The 17,943-nt window shown below is 42.6% G+C and overlaps 1 protein-coding gene across 1 annotated transcript in view; it reads right to left on the reverse strand.

Moving 5' to 3' along the window:
* Positions 1–17,943, reverse strand: part of usp43a (ubiquitin specific peptidase 43a) — a gene marked incomplete at its 3' end in the record, with an annotated part of 100,651 nt that overhangs the window by 21,953 nt on the left and 60,755 nt on the right. Inside the window, exons 5-7 of the mRNA XM_079498765.1 lie at positions 12,790–12,925; positions 12,095–12,239; positions 1,028–1,205 (exon numbers count right to left, since the gene is read on the reverse strand). Of these exons, the coding sequence (XP_079354891.1) occupies positions 1,028–1,205; positions 12,095–12,239; positions 12,790–12,925 (459 nt within the window). The remainder of the gene's footprint in view (positions 1–1,027; positions 1,206–12,094; positions 12,240–12,789; positions 12,926–17,943) is intronic.

Consider the following 17,943-nt stretch of genomic DNA (forward strand, 5'->3'; position numbering starts at 1 on the left):
CTTGTGTCGTGTTCCCTCATTTGCCCTGGATTTGAGATGAGTTCACAACCACGCAACCCCCCCCCACACACACACACTCCCCCCACGCACGCACGCACGCACGCACGCACGCACGCACTCACACACACACACACACACACACACACACACACACACACACACACACACACACACACACACACACACACACACACACACACACGTGCGTGCAGCCGTGTACACACCCACGGATATAGCAGCGGTTTCAATAAGGAGATGATTTTGCAATCACTAGAACCACGAGAGGACATCCTGGCAGCATTTCAGTGTTGAAATTAGAAAGTAATTCAGGCACGAACAACGTCACTTCCACAGAGTGCCATTTTTGGGATTTATTCATTTCCATTTCTTCGGCATTTAATGTGAACATGGGAATTTGGTTCATGAGCCAAATGAGAAAACCTAATGAGAATGGGTTCCGTTTAATTAATCAAAACCCATTTATTATTCTTTTTTTAGTCCAGGTCATGGCACAGTGCAGCTTTTAGTGAATAAGAGGTTGGGAGGTGCAGAAAGTTGAGGATGTTGAGAATGTACTTGTGGAATTCCTAATGTTAACACATTAAATCCGGGAAAGCATCATTATCATTTTAGATTTGTTGCGTTGGCTGTTAAAAAAATAGCAGGCATACAAGTTCACATGCCAGCTTGTACATCTGCTATTTTTGAATTAAAATAAATATATATTGAAAGTGTGAGAACTACTGATTTAGAACGCATTTGTAGAATCGGCCTCTGGTCTTCATGGGGTGAACAATCATGTTCAACAGGTAGGGCAGGACTTTATATCAACAATGCTTCATGATGACTCGAATCAAATCAAATTGTTACCTGGTGAATCGTAATCAAATTGAATCGTGAGGGCAGTGCCAATGCACACCTCTACCAATTTGCATAGTAATATCTGGCCAGTGGCCAGATATTACGGGAACGACGGGAACGATGAGGAGATCCGCCGAGCGCGCTACACTAGCTTCCCGCAGCTCACCTGACAGCCTGCTGTCCGGACCCTGCTGTGTTACAGATGAGGAGGAGGAGCTTGGAAGAGCTGGCGCCGCCCTGGTGGAGGAGGTCCGTGGAGAGGGTGGTTCCGGATGGCAACAACTTCTGGCCCTCGGGCGCAGCAGCAGAGGTGTAGGGAGACGATGGGAGGCTGTGGTGGTACCCTGCCAAGAGAGGAGAGGATCAGTGTACGGAGACAATGGGAGGCTGTGGTGGTACCCTGCCAAGAGAGGATCAGTTCTGTTAAATCTGCCATGCAGCAGAGGTGGACAGGAACTAAGTACATTTACTTAAGCACTGTACTTAAGTACAATTTTGAGATAATTGCACTTTACTTACAACTTCCAATACTTTTACTTTTACTCCACTAAATCTGGGATCCAAATATTGTACTTTTACTCTACTACATTTCTTTGAAAACATCAGTTAATAGTTACTTTGTAGATCTTGATTTGGATTACGAAACATACAGTAATCACTTCAGCCCTATTTTGGCTTATACATTGGCTATTTTCAAAAGATTTTCATACATTTGAAAACTTGAAATGGGACATTCTGCATTGTGAGTACTTTTACTTTAGGTACTTTACATTTTGATACCAATACCTGTATTATTATATTGAATATTATTTTGAATTCCGTACTTTTACTTGTAACAGAGTATTTCTACATTGCAGTATTGATACTTTCACTTAAGTAAAAAAAGTACTTTTTTCCCACCACTGCTACACTAACTGAGTATTGATTTAAACAGCTTGGTTACGCTGAGATTATGCTGATAATCTGGTCCCCAGCGTGTCATAGCAAAGACTCTGACTCTGCTTGGTACTCAGCATCAAGGGTTGGTTTGGGGCGTAAGTCCCTGCAACATACTAGCGTCATGTCCAGCGGGTGTACTTACCGGTACTACCACATTCACTGCCAGGTATTAATGAATACATTCTTGCATTCTATTCTCAAAACCGGCACTTGTAGATTGTCTATTTTCGCCACATATTTGAACGGGGTACTACTGGCCCAAGGCTAGGTGATGTCTGTCATGCTCGTTTGAAGCATGGGTAGATATAGCTATTTCAACGAATCAGAATGCTTTGTTGGAAATACCTGTTGTATAATTATATAATCAAGCTGCCTCACACTACAGAAACAGGAGATAGGCAGTAGGCACCGCTTACTCTGTCTGCTGTAAGACTGCTGAATTATTACTATTTGAAGTTCATCTGTAACAATAAAAATTGATTGAGATTATAAACATGATATTACACAAATCCAAGCACTATGATAATGGGTACTGACAACGGGTAAACGGGTCTTCTGAGAATGGGTACAACAGGTATTGCATGTGGGGCATGTGTTCCAAATGGCATCAGCCTACTTTATTTATTAATTTTGTAATTCTTTACAAGGTTAAAAACCAGGACACATCAGTTGCCAATACCGCTGTCACCAAAAATTCAAACTGATATACTGTTCGGGCTCTAGCCTCGGGGATCGCAGGCCCTTTGTTCTCAATAGAAAAAGAAAACCTGGGTGAACACACCAGGAATTGTGGCATACAGTAGGAGCGCTAACTCTAAGTGCAGAGGGGCGCCACGTCGCTCCAAATGTGTTGACGTCAGTGTTCTCCGCTGTGTTCTACTGGGGAGGGGAGGTGGGCACATAGGTTGGTGAAAGAATAGGGATCCAGCTAACCAGCTTCAGTTTCCAGTGCTACTTTGATCCACCCCTCTATGACCAGAAAAGGGAGCATTCTTTCAGGCTAGTCAGCCAGTAATGCAGAGCTGCTTTGCAGGAATGGAATGGGCCAGGGTTTGTAAAACACCTTTAGTTGGCGTAGTGAAAAACAGCATGCAATGCTGACAGTTTTGCAATGTGATTCTAAAATATCTTCAAATTCCCATATGGCAGAATGGTCACCCCTGGAGTGTTGTTTTACCCTGTGGAGCTGTAAAATGTGTGACATCTGTTACAGACAGACAAACTGCCTGCATGCACACACGCGCACACACACACACACACACACACACACACACACACACACACACACACACACACACACACACACACACACACACACACACACACACACACACATACATTTTGATTAATGGCGTGCAATAGCTGGGGGGGGGGGGGGGTTGTGCGGCAGAAGGCTGAGCATCCTGTCTCCCAGGAAACATAAACTTTGACATTATCAGAGGATTTAATTAAACAATGCTTGTTGAAAGCTCGCCACGCAATTAATCACTGCCACCTTCAAACAGTGCACGTCACACACACACACACAAAGCAAAGTTGGATTAACACACTCAGCATAGCACAGACACAAGCCACTAGTGAACAAACACTCTGTTGCACCAGACCATGTTCCATCAGAGCGTTCTGTGTAACATGTTTTCACCAAAACAAAATGTAAAGGACAGAAAAGGACAGCGATTGGATTTTCTGATACTGATACTGATTCTTGAAAAAACAGGCAATTAAGCCCTGCATTACATTACTACAACCTACAGCATTGTGACACGTTGTGAGCTTGTAGATCTGTAAAATAAACTGTGACTCTGCTGTTACACAGATCTGCTATCTTCCTGAACATTCTGGCCGTTTGTTGGCCTTACTATGAATTAACATTAATAATCTACCTGTCCGTTAGAAACGTAAAGCCATGCACTTAATTTCAACCCAGACAGTTTACTGTGACACTTTAGGTCACATACAAGGGATTTAGACATTTCTTACAAGGATTTGTGGATTAATTTCCATATAGGCCTAATACATACATACTGTAGAAGAATTCCACTAAACCTTGGCTGCTACAGGTGGCATTATCCATCCGTCTTGTTTCTTGTACGAAACAAAATTTGTTACACACAAGATGTATTTATATCGGCCCGACGGCCATATGACGTCTTACTTTGTTTATTTAGTGCCCTAAACAAACATTAAAGTCCATAGACTTGGCTGTCAAATGACGCAATGTGCGATTAAACAAGTTTTATTTAATAATGCACAGGTAGCCTTAGACGATTAGACGAGTTATGATAAATTAGCATTAATCCAGATTTTTTTTAAATATTTTTTACCTTGATTTAGCTTCACACAGCACAACACAGCCAGTGTCACGTCATGGAATGGCCAACCTTTATTTCCGGTTCAAACGACAGACAAGAGCTCAAGAGATCTGCCCCATGTATTACATTTCTCTGGCACTGCTCAACTACCGCTCCCTATATGGTAACTGGCGTTCAATGTGTTAAAGACCCCAGGAAGAATAGCTGCTGTGACTCACAGTAAGCTAATGGGGATCTAATAAATAAATCAAAATCAAAAGTCCAAAGACTTGGCTGGCAAACGATTTACGTCATAAGGGCTCTAAACAAACCATAACCATAGACTTGGCTGCCATATGACGTAATCTTCAAAAGCCATGTATTGGAGGTGCTACCACCATTCAAAAAATAAAATAAAGGGTTCTTTATGGGTAGCTTAACGACTAAACAAACCACAGTCAAAATATATCAGCCAGGGGAAAACAACACCGTTACAGACATGGCATCAGTGAGGTGGTGTGAGCCGAGGGACAGAGACAGAGGAGACGGAGGAGAGAAAAAGGAAATGGTTCTTGAGAGTCCAGTGGTCAGTCCTCGAGGAGGAGACACTACACCTCCTCTGGCACTGGAGGATGCCATCTTCAATTGCTTTCTGACAATTATCTTGCCTGTACCTTATGGGGGATGTAACGATATAGTAGTTCGAAAAATCTATTTAAATTCCAAGAATCTAATCGAAATGTAAGCAGCATTTCGCAGTTGAAAAGTGATGCATGTGCATACTCTAAGAAACAATCACCATGCACTGCCCTAATGGACCTGAAAGTGGGGTGTATTCTGAAGGGGTTAATCTGCTGTTAAGTGGTCAGATGAGTGGGCCGTGTACTGTAGCAGCGTGCACTTTTGAGATTCTCAAGGTCGAGAACCACTCGTTTCAACTCTGACCTGACAAACAGCTCGTGGTGTTAAAGCTCTGCCGTTACAACAACGCAACAGCTCTTAGCATTTCAACGGGAACAACAAAGACTTCACTCGCTCCACCTGTTAATTAACCATCTCTCTCCATTCCCTGGCGGCGGTGACAGAAGCTCAATAGCGACGCACACTTGAAAAGGGCAATTTGTACCGGTTGTCTTGCCCTTACGGTACGTGATGAATGTAGGTAGCACTACAGAGAGATGAAGAATAAGAGACATGTGTACTGTAAATGTACTGTACGTGGCGTGCACCGTGAGAGAAGAGAGAGGCACACAATAGTGTTAGATTTAGAGAAATGAAAGACTGAAGATTATTATTGTTTGTTCGTGCATTGCCATTTAATTCCTTTAAATTACTTTTTCATGCATTACATAAAGCGATGAGAACTGCCTTTGTGTGTGTGGAAAAACAGCACATGAAGTGAGAGGAGAGAGCGAGAAAAAGAGCAATACAGCATCAGACAGAGAAATGGCGAGGTTCATGCAATGCTGCATTTCTTTGCGGAGAGGACGAGTCGAATCATGTCACGTCCTTTTATCGAAGTTGAAATGTCCCTGTTTGCTCAGGTGAACATCTCTTGTGTCGCACGCACGCACACACGCACACAATGAATCTCTCTGCATACTTTCTTCACAGCTCCCACGAACCTGTCTGCTTGGATGTCATGGTTTGGGACTGATTCACATTTGGCTTTTGAAGGTAGTAGCTGTATGACTTTAGGAGTATTTGTTTTGTTTTGATTGATGATTTTGGAGATTTTTGTTAGATGTTCAGGGCGTTTGAATTTTGGGATTCTTACGCTACGTTTTTGTGTTACAATAAACTTGGGAAAAAAATGGGACATTACTTTTGGTACTTTAAGTACATTTTGATGCCAATACTTTTGTACTTTTACTCAAGTACATCTTGAATTCTGGACTTTTGCTTGTAACAGACGTATTTCTATATTGCAGTATTGATACTTTTACTTAAGTAAAACATGTGATTACTTTTCAACCACTGCCTGAGACGGTTGGCTTGGTGTGACCTTTCTTGCCGAAGAACAAACAAATAAGTCCTTCAGGAATATTCAGCGTGCTAAAGCCTGGTTCATACCTTGCCGCTCCATGGTGTGAGCTTGTTGTTTGCTTTTCTTCAGCGAGCGACACCATCGTGTGTCGGAGCATAAATGAGGCTTAAGCCTCACTGAACACTGCTCTAGTTTCAAATAGCTGATCTACATCTTCAAATAGCTACATCTACATCAACACGTTGTGAGCTTGTAGATCGGCTATTTGAACCATTTAAAAAATGTTTTTCAAAATAATGAAAAGGGCAAAGAAGTTTAGGGATAAGGGGTAAGGCACCCGTTGGAAGTCGTGCTGCATCTTAGAGTTTTGTTACTCTATTTATGTGCAAATTGGTTGGTTTGTTGAGGGTGAAATAGGACACAGTCGTGGTGCTAGGGCTTTAATTGATTTTGTAGCATTTGCTATCATGAGCCTGCTGTCACAGAAACACAATTTTCTCTGCATTTTAAACCTCGTTATTGGATGTGGGAGTATAGTGTTGATTCAATATAGCTTGCAATGTTTACCCATTGCGCCAGATATCCACGTCCCACATTTGCTCACAGAAATCACCACAATGGAGGATTCCCAGACACAGCATTTTATGGATCAATGTTTTTTATTTTTTATTGTTGCAATTTAATGCAATTTAAAGGGCACATTGATTTGAATACAAAAACTACAAAAAACGAACTAAATTCAAATGTCTGTGATTTGCTAAATGATGCAATGATGTTGAGCCAACATTGACTCAATTATTGTCTCCACCAGGCCGAAGGCATGGGGAGAGAGTATGTTTTGCACTCTGTCCGTGTGTGTGTGTGTGTGTGTCCGTCCTTCCTTCCTTCTTTCCTTCCTTCCGTCCGTCCGTTATCAGCTAATCTCTGCCACCGTTGGCCCGATCCATGCCAAACTTTGCACACACACTCCCTGGATGGCAACAACAAACCTCTGCCCCTAATATTCTTCAACGGCCTGTTATAGCGCCACCATGAGGCCGATTTAGGCAAAACACATTTCTGTAGATTACTCGTACACATTTTATCCATACATCACACAATTCGGTATACACTATCTTCATAGTCATGTGATCAACACGGAGCTGCACCATTTCCCATCTTCCATCCTGATTGGCTAAGATTGGCTTCCAAAGCTCACATGATTGGTCCGTTTCGAACAAAATGCCACAAATCACAAACACAGTGTGCAATTTCCGTGAAATTATACACACACAGGAATTGGCACTATAACAGGCCAATTCCTGTTTTTAGCTATAACTGCATCGATCTGTATACAACTTATGTATGCGCACTCCCTAGAGGCCATGGAAAAACATTGTCTCTGCACCCCTCCACATCTGCCGGTTATAGCGCCACCTAGCATTGCTTATGTTAGTCGCACAGATTTCATCCAAATCTCACACAAATCGGTACACATGATCTCTGTAGTCATGTGAACAAGACGAGTCTGTTGGATTTCTCAGATTCTACACTGATTGGCTAACATTGCCTTCCAAAGTTTTCAGGAGTGGCCCGTTTTGTTCAAAATGCTGCACATGTCCTGCTCATCCAGAATTCTACCCTCAGAGATGCTATGAGTGATCTGGCTCTGCATTTCCTCAACAAAAGATTTTTTTTGCAAAAAACAAACAAACAAAAAAACATGTTTATATTACTCCTAAACATTTTGCCAAACATCTCACACAGTCCTATCCTCCTGTTGGAGACCTGTGCCCAGAAGGGCACTTTTTCTAGTTCAGGTATATTTTATTTTAACTTTTTTGGGATGGGAAATGGGAAAATAAATGGTCTACTGTATGTCCATATACGATATTATGGCAAAAGCTGTGAATAGACAATGACATGAAAACTCGGGTGTGGTACATTAATTGTTCATGACATCGCTCCACTATCTTCATACCTTCGGTTAAAAAAGCATACCTTTGTCTTTTAAGTGCTTTTTTTTTATGTTTTGTTTTGTGGCTTTCGCCTTTATTTTATAGTTTTTATGGAGGGACAGACAGTAGGCTGACAGGAAATGGGGAGAGAGATGGTGGGATGACATGCAGCAAAGGCCGTCGGGATGGGGAGTGGAGCCCACGGCACACTGCCAGACTAGATTACCAGCCAAGGTGCCTGGACCGCTAAGCCACGGCCCAGGCCAAGTGCTTTTCTTTTAAGTAAAATCCAAGCTGTACTGCCTCGTGTTGTGTTGTAGCCCGACAATGAGGAAAAACTGCCATGCAATAGTATTGAGGCATCTAATTCTCTGCCCCATATAATACCAGGCTAACCTCTCTAAGCCCCACAGGAGAGATTGCATTCTTTTCTCCAGAACCAAATTTGCCTTTTCAATTTCCACTTTCATTAGCTGCGTGCGTGCGTGTGTGCGTGCATGCAAACGTGTGCAAAAGTGTGTAGGCCCAGCTATACATAGGTTGAGGATAATATCAGATGTGAATATTCATATGCTGGTGAGTCAGGGGTGTACTGTATGTGTCTCTTGTGCATGTGTGTACAAATCAAAGATATTTATTCATTCAGTATACCTTCCAGAACCGTGCACCCGTTACATCACTACATAGAACTATTCAACTGAGTGCTTGCTCTCATCTTCTTCTTAAAGTTACAAATCAAAGAGACAGACGTGCAAAAACAAACAAGGGAGAGCCAAGATCAGTTGAGATGTGAATCGTGACTATTCTGAAGATGAGCCGAGGTTACATAAGACACACAATGGCCTCTAGTTGGAGGAGAGCGCTTCTGTTTATCTGCAGTGCATTTGACACATCGACTGCCATTGGCGGGAAATCTCGTCATTTAAGAGATTTTATTGATTAACCAACCCATTTAGACCTGAGTCACCTGTGTCACCTTTTTTTAACCACTTAACCATAACTTTAAACTTTAGCTGTTGAAAAATAGCAGATCTACAACGAGCATGTAGACTATTTTTGAAAAATCGTGAAAATGAGTGCAAATCTTTGAATATATATTCTTTCACAGCAAATGTTTTTTAACTCATACAGTATCTTTGCTTCTGGGGGGGTCCCTGGAAAAACATATTTTCAGAAGGGGGTTGGGGGCCAATTACAGATCATTTCTGGGGTCCTTGACATGAAATAGTTTGAGAACCGCTGACATAGAAACATAGGACTTTCAGAAAACTGTTAGGATTTAGAAGACATTTAGAAGAATCTGGTCTCATGTCTCAATGGGTAAAGTTAGATGGCGCTCTTCACCAACACATGAATGGCTCTAACAGCCTTTGTTTACTTCCCATTCACGTATCAAAATAAGGGTCTTCACTGAAAATACTGTGGCAGTGGCGGAAGAATTAATTAATAAACGTGTTTGATGGTGCGTCACAATACGTGGGACTATTGCTGCTGATCGGATCGGATTAACTCAGGGGAAATTCTCTGCTGAAGAATTATTCTATGGACATCCACTACACTAAATAAAAATGGGCTCTTGAGTATTATTACAATTTCAATTTAGGCATTTAACAAACACTTGTCCAGAGTTAATCACAGGAGCAAAATCAGAGTAAGCATGAGGCCTAGTCAACAAACAGCAAGGTAAATAGTCACATAAGTAGATTGCGAGCAGGAAGAGTTGTAGGGTTGGATCGTTTCTCGAAGGTACAACGGTGTACCGTGCCTTCGGTTGCCTTGTAGACCAGACTCGGGGAGGCGTGAAGATGTGTGTATGTGCGTGTGCGTGTGTGTGTGTGTGTGTGTGTGTGTGTGTGTGTGTGTGTGTGTGTGTGTGTGTGTTGCTGTGTGAGATAAGATTGGCCTTCCCTCGGGGCTATGCGTTTCCCAAGTTTCCTTGGTAATCTGATTCAATACCTACAGCACCAGATGGATTTCAATGCCTGCTTGAATCACACAATGTAAAGTGTTTGTGTGTGTGTGTGTGTGTGTGTGTGTGTGTGTGTGTGTGTGTGTGTGTGTGTGCGTGCGTGCGTGCGTGCGTGCGTGCGTGCGTGCGTGCGTGCGTCAGTGTCACAGGTGCTTTCACTTGTACTTGTCTGAAGTGACAAAGACAGTGCGTCTATTGAGGAACTGAGGGTGCTTTAATTTTTCATGACCACTTTGAACACATTACTGAATTATTTAGGCGTCTTCTTTTGACGGGGAACAAAACGTTGCAAAGCGTTGCCATTTAATTCAGAAGGACATAGCTTTTTGATCGCGACATACTGTAGGCCAGCTGTGGTTAGGAATGTCCCGGAAAAAGTATTTTAACAGCAAATCTTGATTTACTATTAGTCGTTGTCTTCCTCCATTTAGTTTTAGTCATATTTTAGTCATTTGAAATGTTTATATTTTGTCATAGTTTTAGTCATCATAGCTTAGTTTGTATTTAGTTTTTGTGTCTGTGAAAAAAGGTAGTCGACAAGCATTTTTCGCCATACAGTAGTTTTAGCCAACGAAATCAATACGAAAAAATTATAATAATAATGATGAAATGAAATGAAAAGTATTGCAATTCAATTCAAGTGAGATTTGTGTTTAGTTATTGTATATTTAGTTTGACCACTCCCCCAGTATTTTTCGGCCGGGGCGGGGCCTTAAACATTACTCCAGCGCAGGGGCATCAATTCCTATAAATCCGGCAGTGACGATCAATGGTGTTTTCAGTGGTTTACGATAGATGGTGCATTTATATAGCGCCTTTATCCAAGGCGCTTTACATAGATTACATTCACCCATTCACACACACATTCATACACCGAAGGTGGAGGAAACCATGCAAGGCACAAACCTGCTCATCGGGAGCAATTAGGGGTTCAGAGTCTTGCTCAAAGACACTTCGACACAAACTCAGGATAAAACCGGAAGTGAACTCTCCATCCGCCTCAGTGTAAACAGATTTACAAAAATACATTTATCTCTGATTCTTTCCCCAGATTGGACCATAACTAAAGAACCGATGATCGCGGTTACGAAATGTATTTTCCGCGTGAAAGATCATCTTGATCGTCGGCCACTAAAACAGTGTTTGTTTACTTCCTGTCCACACCTGGGGCTTCAAAATAAGTGTTTTCACTGAAAAACACTAGCGTTGATGAATTAATTAATTAATACCTGGCAGTTAATGTGTTTAATAAGCTGTTTTGTCTTGATAGTTGTCATCTGGATGGATAAACTACTGATGATGCACAGATTGCAAGATAGTTCAGGCACACTCCAAAGATTTATGACATATATGCAACACTGATGTGTCAAGCAGCTGGTGAATTTGAATAATTGGTGTGTGTGAGTGTGTGTGTGTGTGTGTGTGTGTGTGTGTGTGTGTGTGTGTGTGTGTGTGTGTGTGTGTGTGTGTGTGTGTGTGTGTGTGTGTGTGTGTGTGTGTGTGTGCGCATGTGCGTGCGTGTGTACTTGTGCGTCTATACAACAGACTATAGAACCATTCCTAAAATGTCTTGTAGTAAATCACAGTGTGTTAGGGACACATCGCAGCGCACACCTGTGAGCATCAGTCTTTTAGTGTGACACTCTCTGTGACACATCGTAAGTCTGAGGCATTTTTTTTGTATACTATTTAAATAGTTTGGAGAAAGAAATGCTATTTGTCCCAAAGTGACTGCAAAAGATTACTATTTGTTTCAAAAAGCTTTATACCCTGTATATATAACATGTATATAACGCAATGTGACATAGTTCTTGTTTACACAATGCTGTACCCCCTCCTAACTATACTTTCCCCATTTTCAACAGTTTTTATTATATTTTGACACTTGCTTTGGCAATGTGAACATTGTTTTCTCATGCCATGGTGGCTGTTTTTTGCGATCACGTGATTTCCTACTGTTTCACTGAGAGTGAAACGGTGACTCGCATGTTAGCGAAGAGCGCCATCTAGCATAAACACTGATAACACTGTTTCGACGTGTTACACGTCATTGGCAGTGAATGAGTTCAGGGGTCAAGGTTCAACTTCATGCCGCGGCGACCGTGGTTACCTGAGAGCGTAGACGAGCCTCCGCGGCCGGGCAGAGGCGGGGCCTGGAAGGCGTAGACCACGTCGCTATCGGCGACGGCCGTGAGGTCGTCCTCGTCCGAGAAGGAGCGCTGGAAGCCTGTGGTGTAGAGTTCTGACAGAACGACCTGGAGGGGGAGAGAGAGAGAGAGAGACAGAGAGAGAGAGACAGAGAGAGAGAGAGAGAGAGAGAGAGAAGGGGGGAGTATGAAAGCGTTAGAAGGCGTTTTTTGGCTTCAGTCCTAAATGGGTTAACCCAACCCATTCAGGACTGAGGCCGATTCTAGAAACACCGTCTAAATCCTGACCAACGTTTTCAGAAAAACTTCAAAAAGTTATTCAAAAAATTACAAAAATGTTATGCTGCAATATACCGTACAAAGCAGCAAGAACCCCAAAAGGGGTTCCTGTCTTGAAGGGTAAAAACACCAAAAGGGGTTCCCGTCCTTTTTGTAATTGTTTCTTTCCAAAAAAGAATGACAAAATAGCATCATTTTGTGACGTGTTGTAAGCTTGTAGCTCAACTATTTCTGCTATTTTTGAAAATGTATGGACATTTTTCAACATGGAAACGATTGGCGATTATGCAAAAATAATTGTGATTATCTCACATAATTGCAATTAGGCGATTATGTAATAATTGTGACAGGCCTAGCGTGCGTGTGTGTGTGTGTTTACCTGCTCTGGAGAGATGTTGCCCTCCTGTGCTACCATAGCTCGCAGGCAGGACAAGGAACCAGAGAGAGGCACGGCCAGGCCTACCCGCAGATACCTCAGACCCTTAGCACTGAACACCAGGGTCACACACAGGGGCCTACCACAGAGAGAGAGAGAGAGAGAGAGAGAGAGAGAGAGGGAGAGAGAGAGAGAGAGAGAGAGAGAGAGAGAGAGAGAGAGAGAGAGAGAGAGAGAGACACAGAGGGGGGGAAAGGATGGCTATGAAGCAAACAGTCTGCCTTCTCAGTAAAGGGGGACCCTATGGTTCTACTAGAGACAGATGGTAATGTGTTTACAGTAACAGAGGACTCAAATGATGGTTGAAATCAGTTTCTGACTGGATATTAGAAGGATTACGTCTACTTTAGTTTCACAAGTTAATGTATTGGATCTGATTTTGATGTATGCTAATAATTATTACTATTATACTATATAATTATTACTATTGTACTATAACCCCCTCAAGTGGTCCTTGAGGGGGTTCCAGGTGGTTCCCAGCTAAAAGATGGAGAGATGGAAACCAAATGGACCCTTATAGAAATAGAGCGTTAAGTGAAAATGAATAACACATTTTTATCAACATTTGTAGTCTCTCTGGTACCACATCATAACAACATGGAATGCACACACACACACACACACACACACACACACACACACACACACACACACACACACACACACACACACTTCTGTGCCTGGATCGATTTGAACACATGATGACGTGAATGGAAATGCTGGCTTTGACGGGACAGGAAGAAATGAAAACAATGTCTAAAAATATCTACAATGAGCCTTGATAAAAAGATCAGATCAGAACCTAAAGAGGAGCCCATAAGAGCGGTAGAAAAGAGAGAATAAGCAGAACAAGAATTCAGAAGAGAAGAGAAGAGGAGAGGAGAGGAGAGGAGAGAAGAGAAGAGAAGAGAAGAGGAGAGGAGAGGAGAGGAGAGGAGAGGAGAGGAGAGGAGAGGAGAGGAGAGGAGAGGAGAGGAGAGGAGAGGAGAGGAGAGGAGAGGAGAGAGAGGAGAGGAGAGGAGAGGAGAGGAGAGGAGAGGAGAGGAGAGGAGAGGAGAGGAGAGGAGAGGAGAGGAGAGAAGAGAAGAGAAGAGAAGAGAAGAGAAGAGAAGAGAAGAGAAGAGAAGAGAAGAGAAGAGAAGAGAAGAGAAGAGAAGAGAAGAGAAGAGGAGCTATTTCCTGTTTCCCGTGTTGCATTATTCAGGCGAGTAATGTGTGGGTAGCGTGGTGGAGTCTGACAGGGCAGACACAAGGGGATCTGAGCTCCAGTTTGGTTTGTGTTATTAGATGTGGCGAGATGAGACAAGGAGTAGTGGAATGGAACCCAGGAACGAGAGCGGGCGAGATGACGTCATACGAGCGAGATGCAAGCGGGAGCTGCCTGCCATCTTTGCTGACAGGTTGTGTAGTCTGCCAAGCCATCAAGTGATCTAGATGCTGATACTGCCTCAGCCATATTACAGCATCTGTACTGCTAGTGGAAGAAGAACTCCCCGTATGTTCCTGTGAGGAAGCAGAGCGTACTCTCCTGGTGACTTCAACTGTCAAAGTTACATAAGAGGTTCATTGAGAGCCATCTTGAGCCAGCAACCTGCATCCCTCAAAGGGACTGGTTGACATATCAAAGTATAAATCACGAACCGTGGCCTACATTGCATCCGATCTGTTGGTGTGAAGCCCACGTTCGTCTGCTGTAATTAACTACATTCCCTGTAAACACGTTTTCATTTCTTATGTTCTTACTAGACTTTCTGCTGTAAATAATTAATATTTAATGCAAGAACAGCTTTCTTGAAATGTCTTTCTTTCTTTCAATTCAAATGTATTGGAATGAGAATTAAAACATACATTTACATTGCCAAAGCAAGTCATGTCAAAATATTATAAAAAGGCTATCTTTAGAAAAGGACCCGCACACTGTCGGAAAGTTGCCAAAATGTTGCTGTTTATTAAGTTGACGTTTCGGTCGTTAGACCTTCATCAGGACGGACTTTGTCCTTTTTTATATATTTACTTTTGTCCTACGCACCTGTCACCAACCTGTTGAGGTGTGTGTGCATCAGCCCTTTTCTATAAAATATAATAAAAACAAATGAGTATACAGTTGCATGGAGGGGGTAAACCATAGGATAGACACGACTGACTGACTGACTGACTGACTGACTGACTGACTGACTGACTGACTGACGCTGGATAGGCAAACAAGAAACACATTTCCATCTCAGCCTGGTATTAACATTCAGGCTACTCCACTACATCTCAGATCCAGACATTGTACTTTAATCCACTGCAATTATTTGGGACATTCTGCATAATGAGTACATTGACTTATTTTGTTCCTATACTTTTGTACATTACTCAAGTACATTTAGAAGAATTGAGTATTCAGAGATGCAGATGCCCTCTGGTTGTATTATGACCTACATCCATGCTGCCAGATAAACTGTTGTTTCTCTCAGGGCTTCAGACTTGATAGGTATTCACATGGGATGCCAATGCAGCAAGACGCTCCAACAACGGCAGCGTGCATGTGTGTGTGTGTGTGCGTGCGTATGTGTGTGCGTGCGTGTGTGCGTGCTTGTGTAACTAAACAAGTGTTTGTGTGTACAGTATCTTTTATTTTATTTTACATTTTTCATCACACAATTTTGTAACACATTTTTTCACACAGCGTCAATTATCTAATCAGTAATCCTGGGCTCTACACTCCCTCTGCCAACCTGGGGAGAGCAACGGACTAACCTTATGCTTCCTTCATTGCATATGGACTAGTGAAGTCCAAGCTGTTTCTTTTCACCTGACAGGGGGAAGTTTCCCTGGTTGGACGTAGCGTGTGGAAGGAGCACATTATTCCAACCAGTTCCTTTCCCCTCCATCAGGTGCCCCGGCTGGCCAGGGGGAGGCAGTTTCTGAAGTCAGGCCTTAATTATATCTCCCACTAAGCTGGGACTCAGGGACAGACCACACACTGGAACCTAATTTATACTTTGTTTTACGACCTACAGGAAATTGAAGTGGAATAATGTAGGCATTACGGTGAAGCAATATTCTACCAGCTGTAGCATCGGACTGCAGGCAGGCACCACCCCAGCCACAAACTGATCATACCCCTACAACGACATATTAACACCAAGAACGCCTGGGGTTATTTAGGACCATTAAATCAGAGCACCCAGCGATTTACAGCAACAGAGCACATTTAGCGACGCACCAGGCGCTATCCCGGATGTAGCTGAAGTAGCTTGATGTAGCCAAAACACTCCTGAGGCGATCGACAACAACGGGAGGTATGATTCATTCTAACGCGACTAGCGACGGGAGTGCGATGGGCCGTCTAAAACATAGTCTTTGCTTAGAATTGGACGGAATGATTTAGATCAAGATTTATTCACGTTTTAAGATTTCTGCTAAATCTGCTAAAATGTTCGATGACGTCCCAAACGGAAATGACGCTCCCAGCCTGTGGAGCGATGCTCCATCGGTTTTGATATCAATAAATCTCCGTCCTTTTATTAATCTCCGTCATGAGCACTGGGGGTTACTATTTGATAGGACGGAGAACTCTGTTTATGCCGCTCGGGGCGTAAATCTTTCCCCCAAAGATACAGTATGTCAGGAGGAAGACTGTCCTAATGTTTCCATTAGGACAGGCGGAACATAACTTTTATACTTGGCGTTTAACCATTTAAACCATCCTTAAAGGTGGAGGCGGTGGCTCAGGGGTAGAGTGGCTGGATGGTAACTGCAAGGTTGCCAGTTCAAACCCGGGCTCCCCCAGAGTTAGTGTCGAAGTGTCCTTGAGCAAGACACTGAACCGCTAATTGCTCTTGATGTGCTGGTTGGTGCCTTGCATGGTTTCCGCTGCCATCAGTGTATGAATGGGTGAATGTAATGCACAATCTATGTAAAGCGCCTTGGATAAAGGCGCTATATAAATGCACCATTTACCATTTAAAGCATTCTTATTCTGGGAAGGAACATTCACCAAAAATAGCCGATTTACAAGCTCACCACTTTGTTGCTCATAGAAATTAACATAACTATAACTAAATGCATTTGAAATTAAATAAAATTTTAACTTTTCGGGTTCCATTTAAAAAAATTGTAAAACATAATTCAGGATTTGAATTCAAATATAGCCAAAATAGCTGATATACAAGTTCAAAACGCGCAGCATTGCGACGTGTTTTGAGCCTGTAGATCGGCTATTTTTGCTACGACAGTAATATGCAATGTGGCCCTCTGGAGTGATGTGGAAATATAGTGGCCCTCTCCATCGTCAAAGTTGCCAACCCCTGCTATATTTAACGTGTCACAGTAGACAAGGTTGTATCGTCTTACTGTCGTACTGTATGTTTCTGGCATACGACCTCTGCATGGTGCTTGGAGGTGAGCAGAGGTGTTACCTGTGTACCATCTGTATCTCTTCAATCAATGAAGCACTTCTTATTTTTAGCCGAGTAACATTCACACCGTCCGTAAAACGTGTCTGAAAGCTTTCTTACTAAAAGTTTGGGTCTCAGCCTAGCAAGATAGGCCTAACTATGGCAGTGGTTCTGAAACTATTTTGTCTCTCAGGTCAGTCAACCCTGTAAATAATTATTACATCTATAGAACTTTATAGAACCTTACATTTATGTCATATTACAGTACGTAACTATGTAAATCATTCTTTATGGGGCGGCAGTGGATCAGGGGTAGAGTGGCCGGAGAGGACTAACTATGGCTCCCCCATAGTTAGTGTCGAAGTGTCATTGAGCAAGACAGTGAAGACGCTGAACCCCTAATTGTTCCCGATGTGCAGGTTGGTGTCTCGCATGGTTTCCTCCGCCATCGGTGTGTGAATGTGTGTATGAATGGGTGAATGCAATGTGTCAATCTATGTAAAGCGCTTTGGATAAAAGCGCTACATAAATGCACCATTTATTTCCCCATAGATACAGTATGTCATGAGGAAAACTTGAGAGTAGTAGTAGTAGTTTCCATTACAGGAACATTTCCATGACAGGTTGAAAATAACATCATACAGTACTTCACATTTAATCACTTCAACCCCAGTATATCTATTCGGGTAATATTGTGATATGAATGTGTAAT

Source organism: Electrona antarctica (assembly GCF_951216825.1).
Source record: "Electrona antarctica genome assembly, chromosome: 4".
Classification (NCBI taxonomy): domain Eukaryota; kingdom Metazoa; phylum Chordata; class Actinopteri; order Myctophiformes; family Myctophidae; genus Electrona; species Electrona antarctica.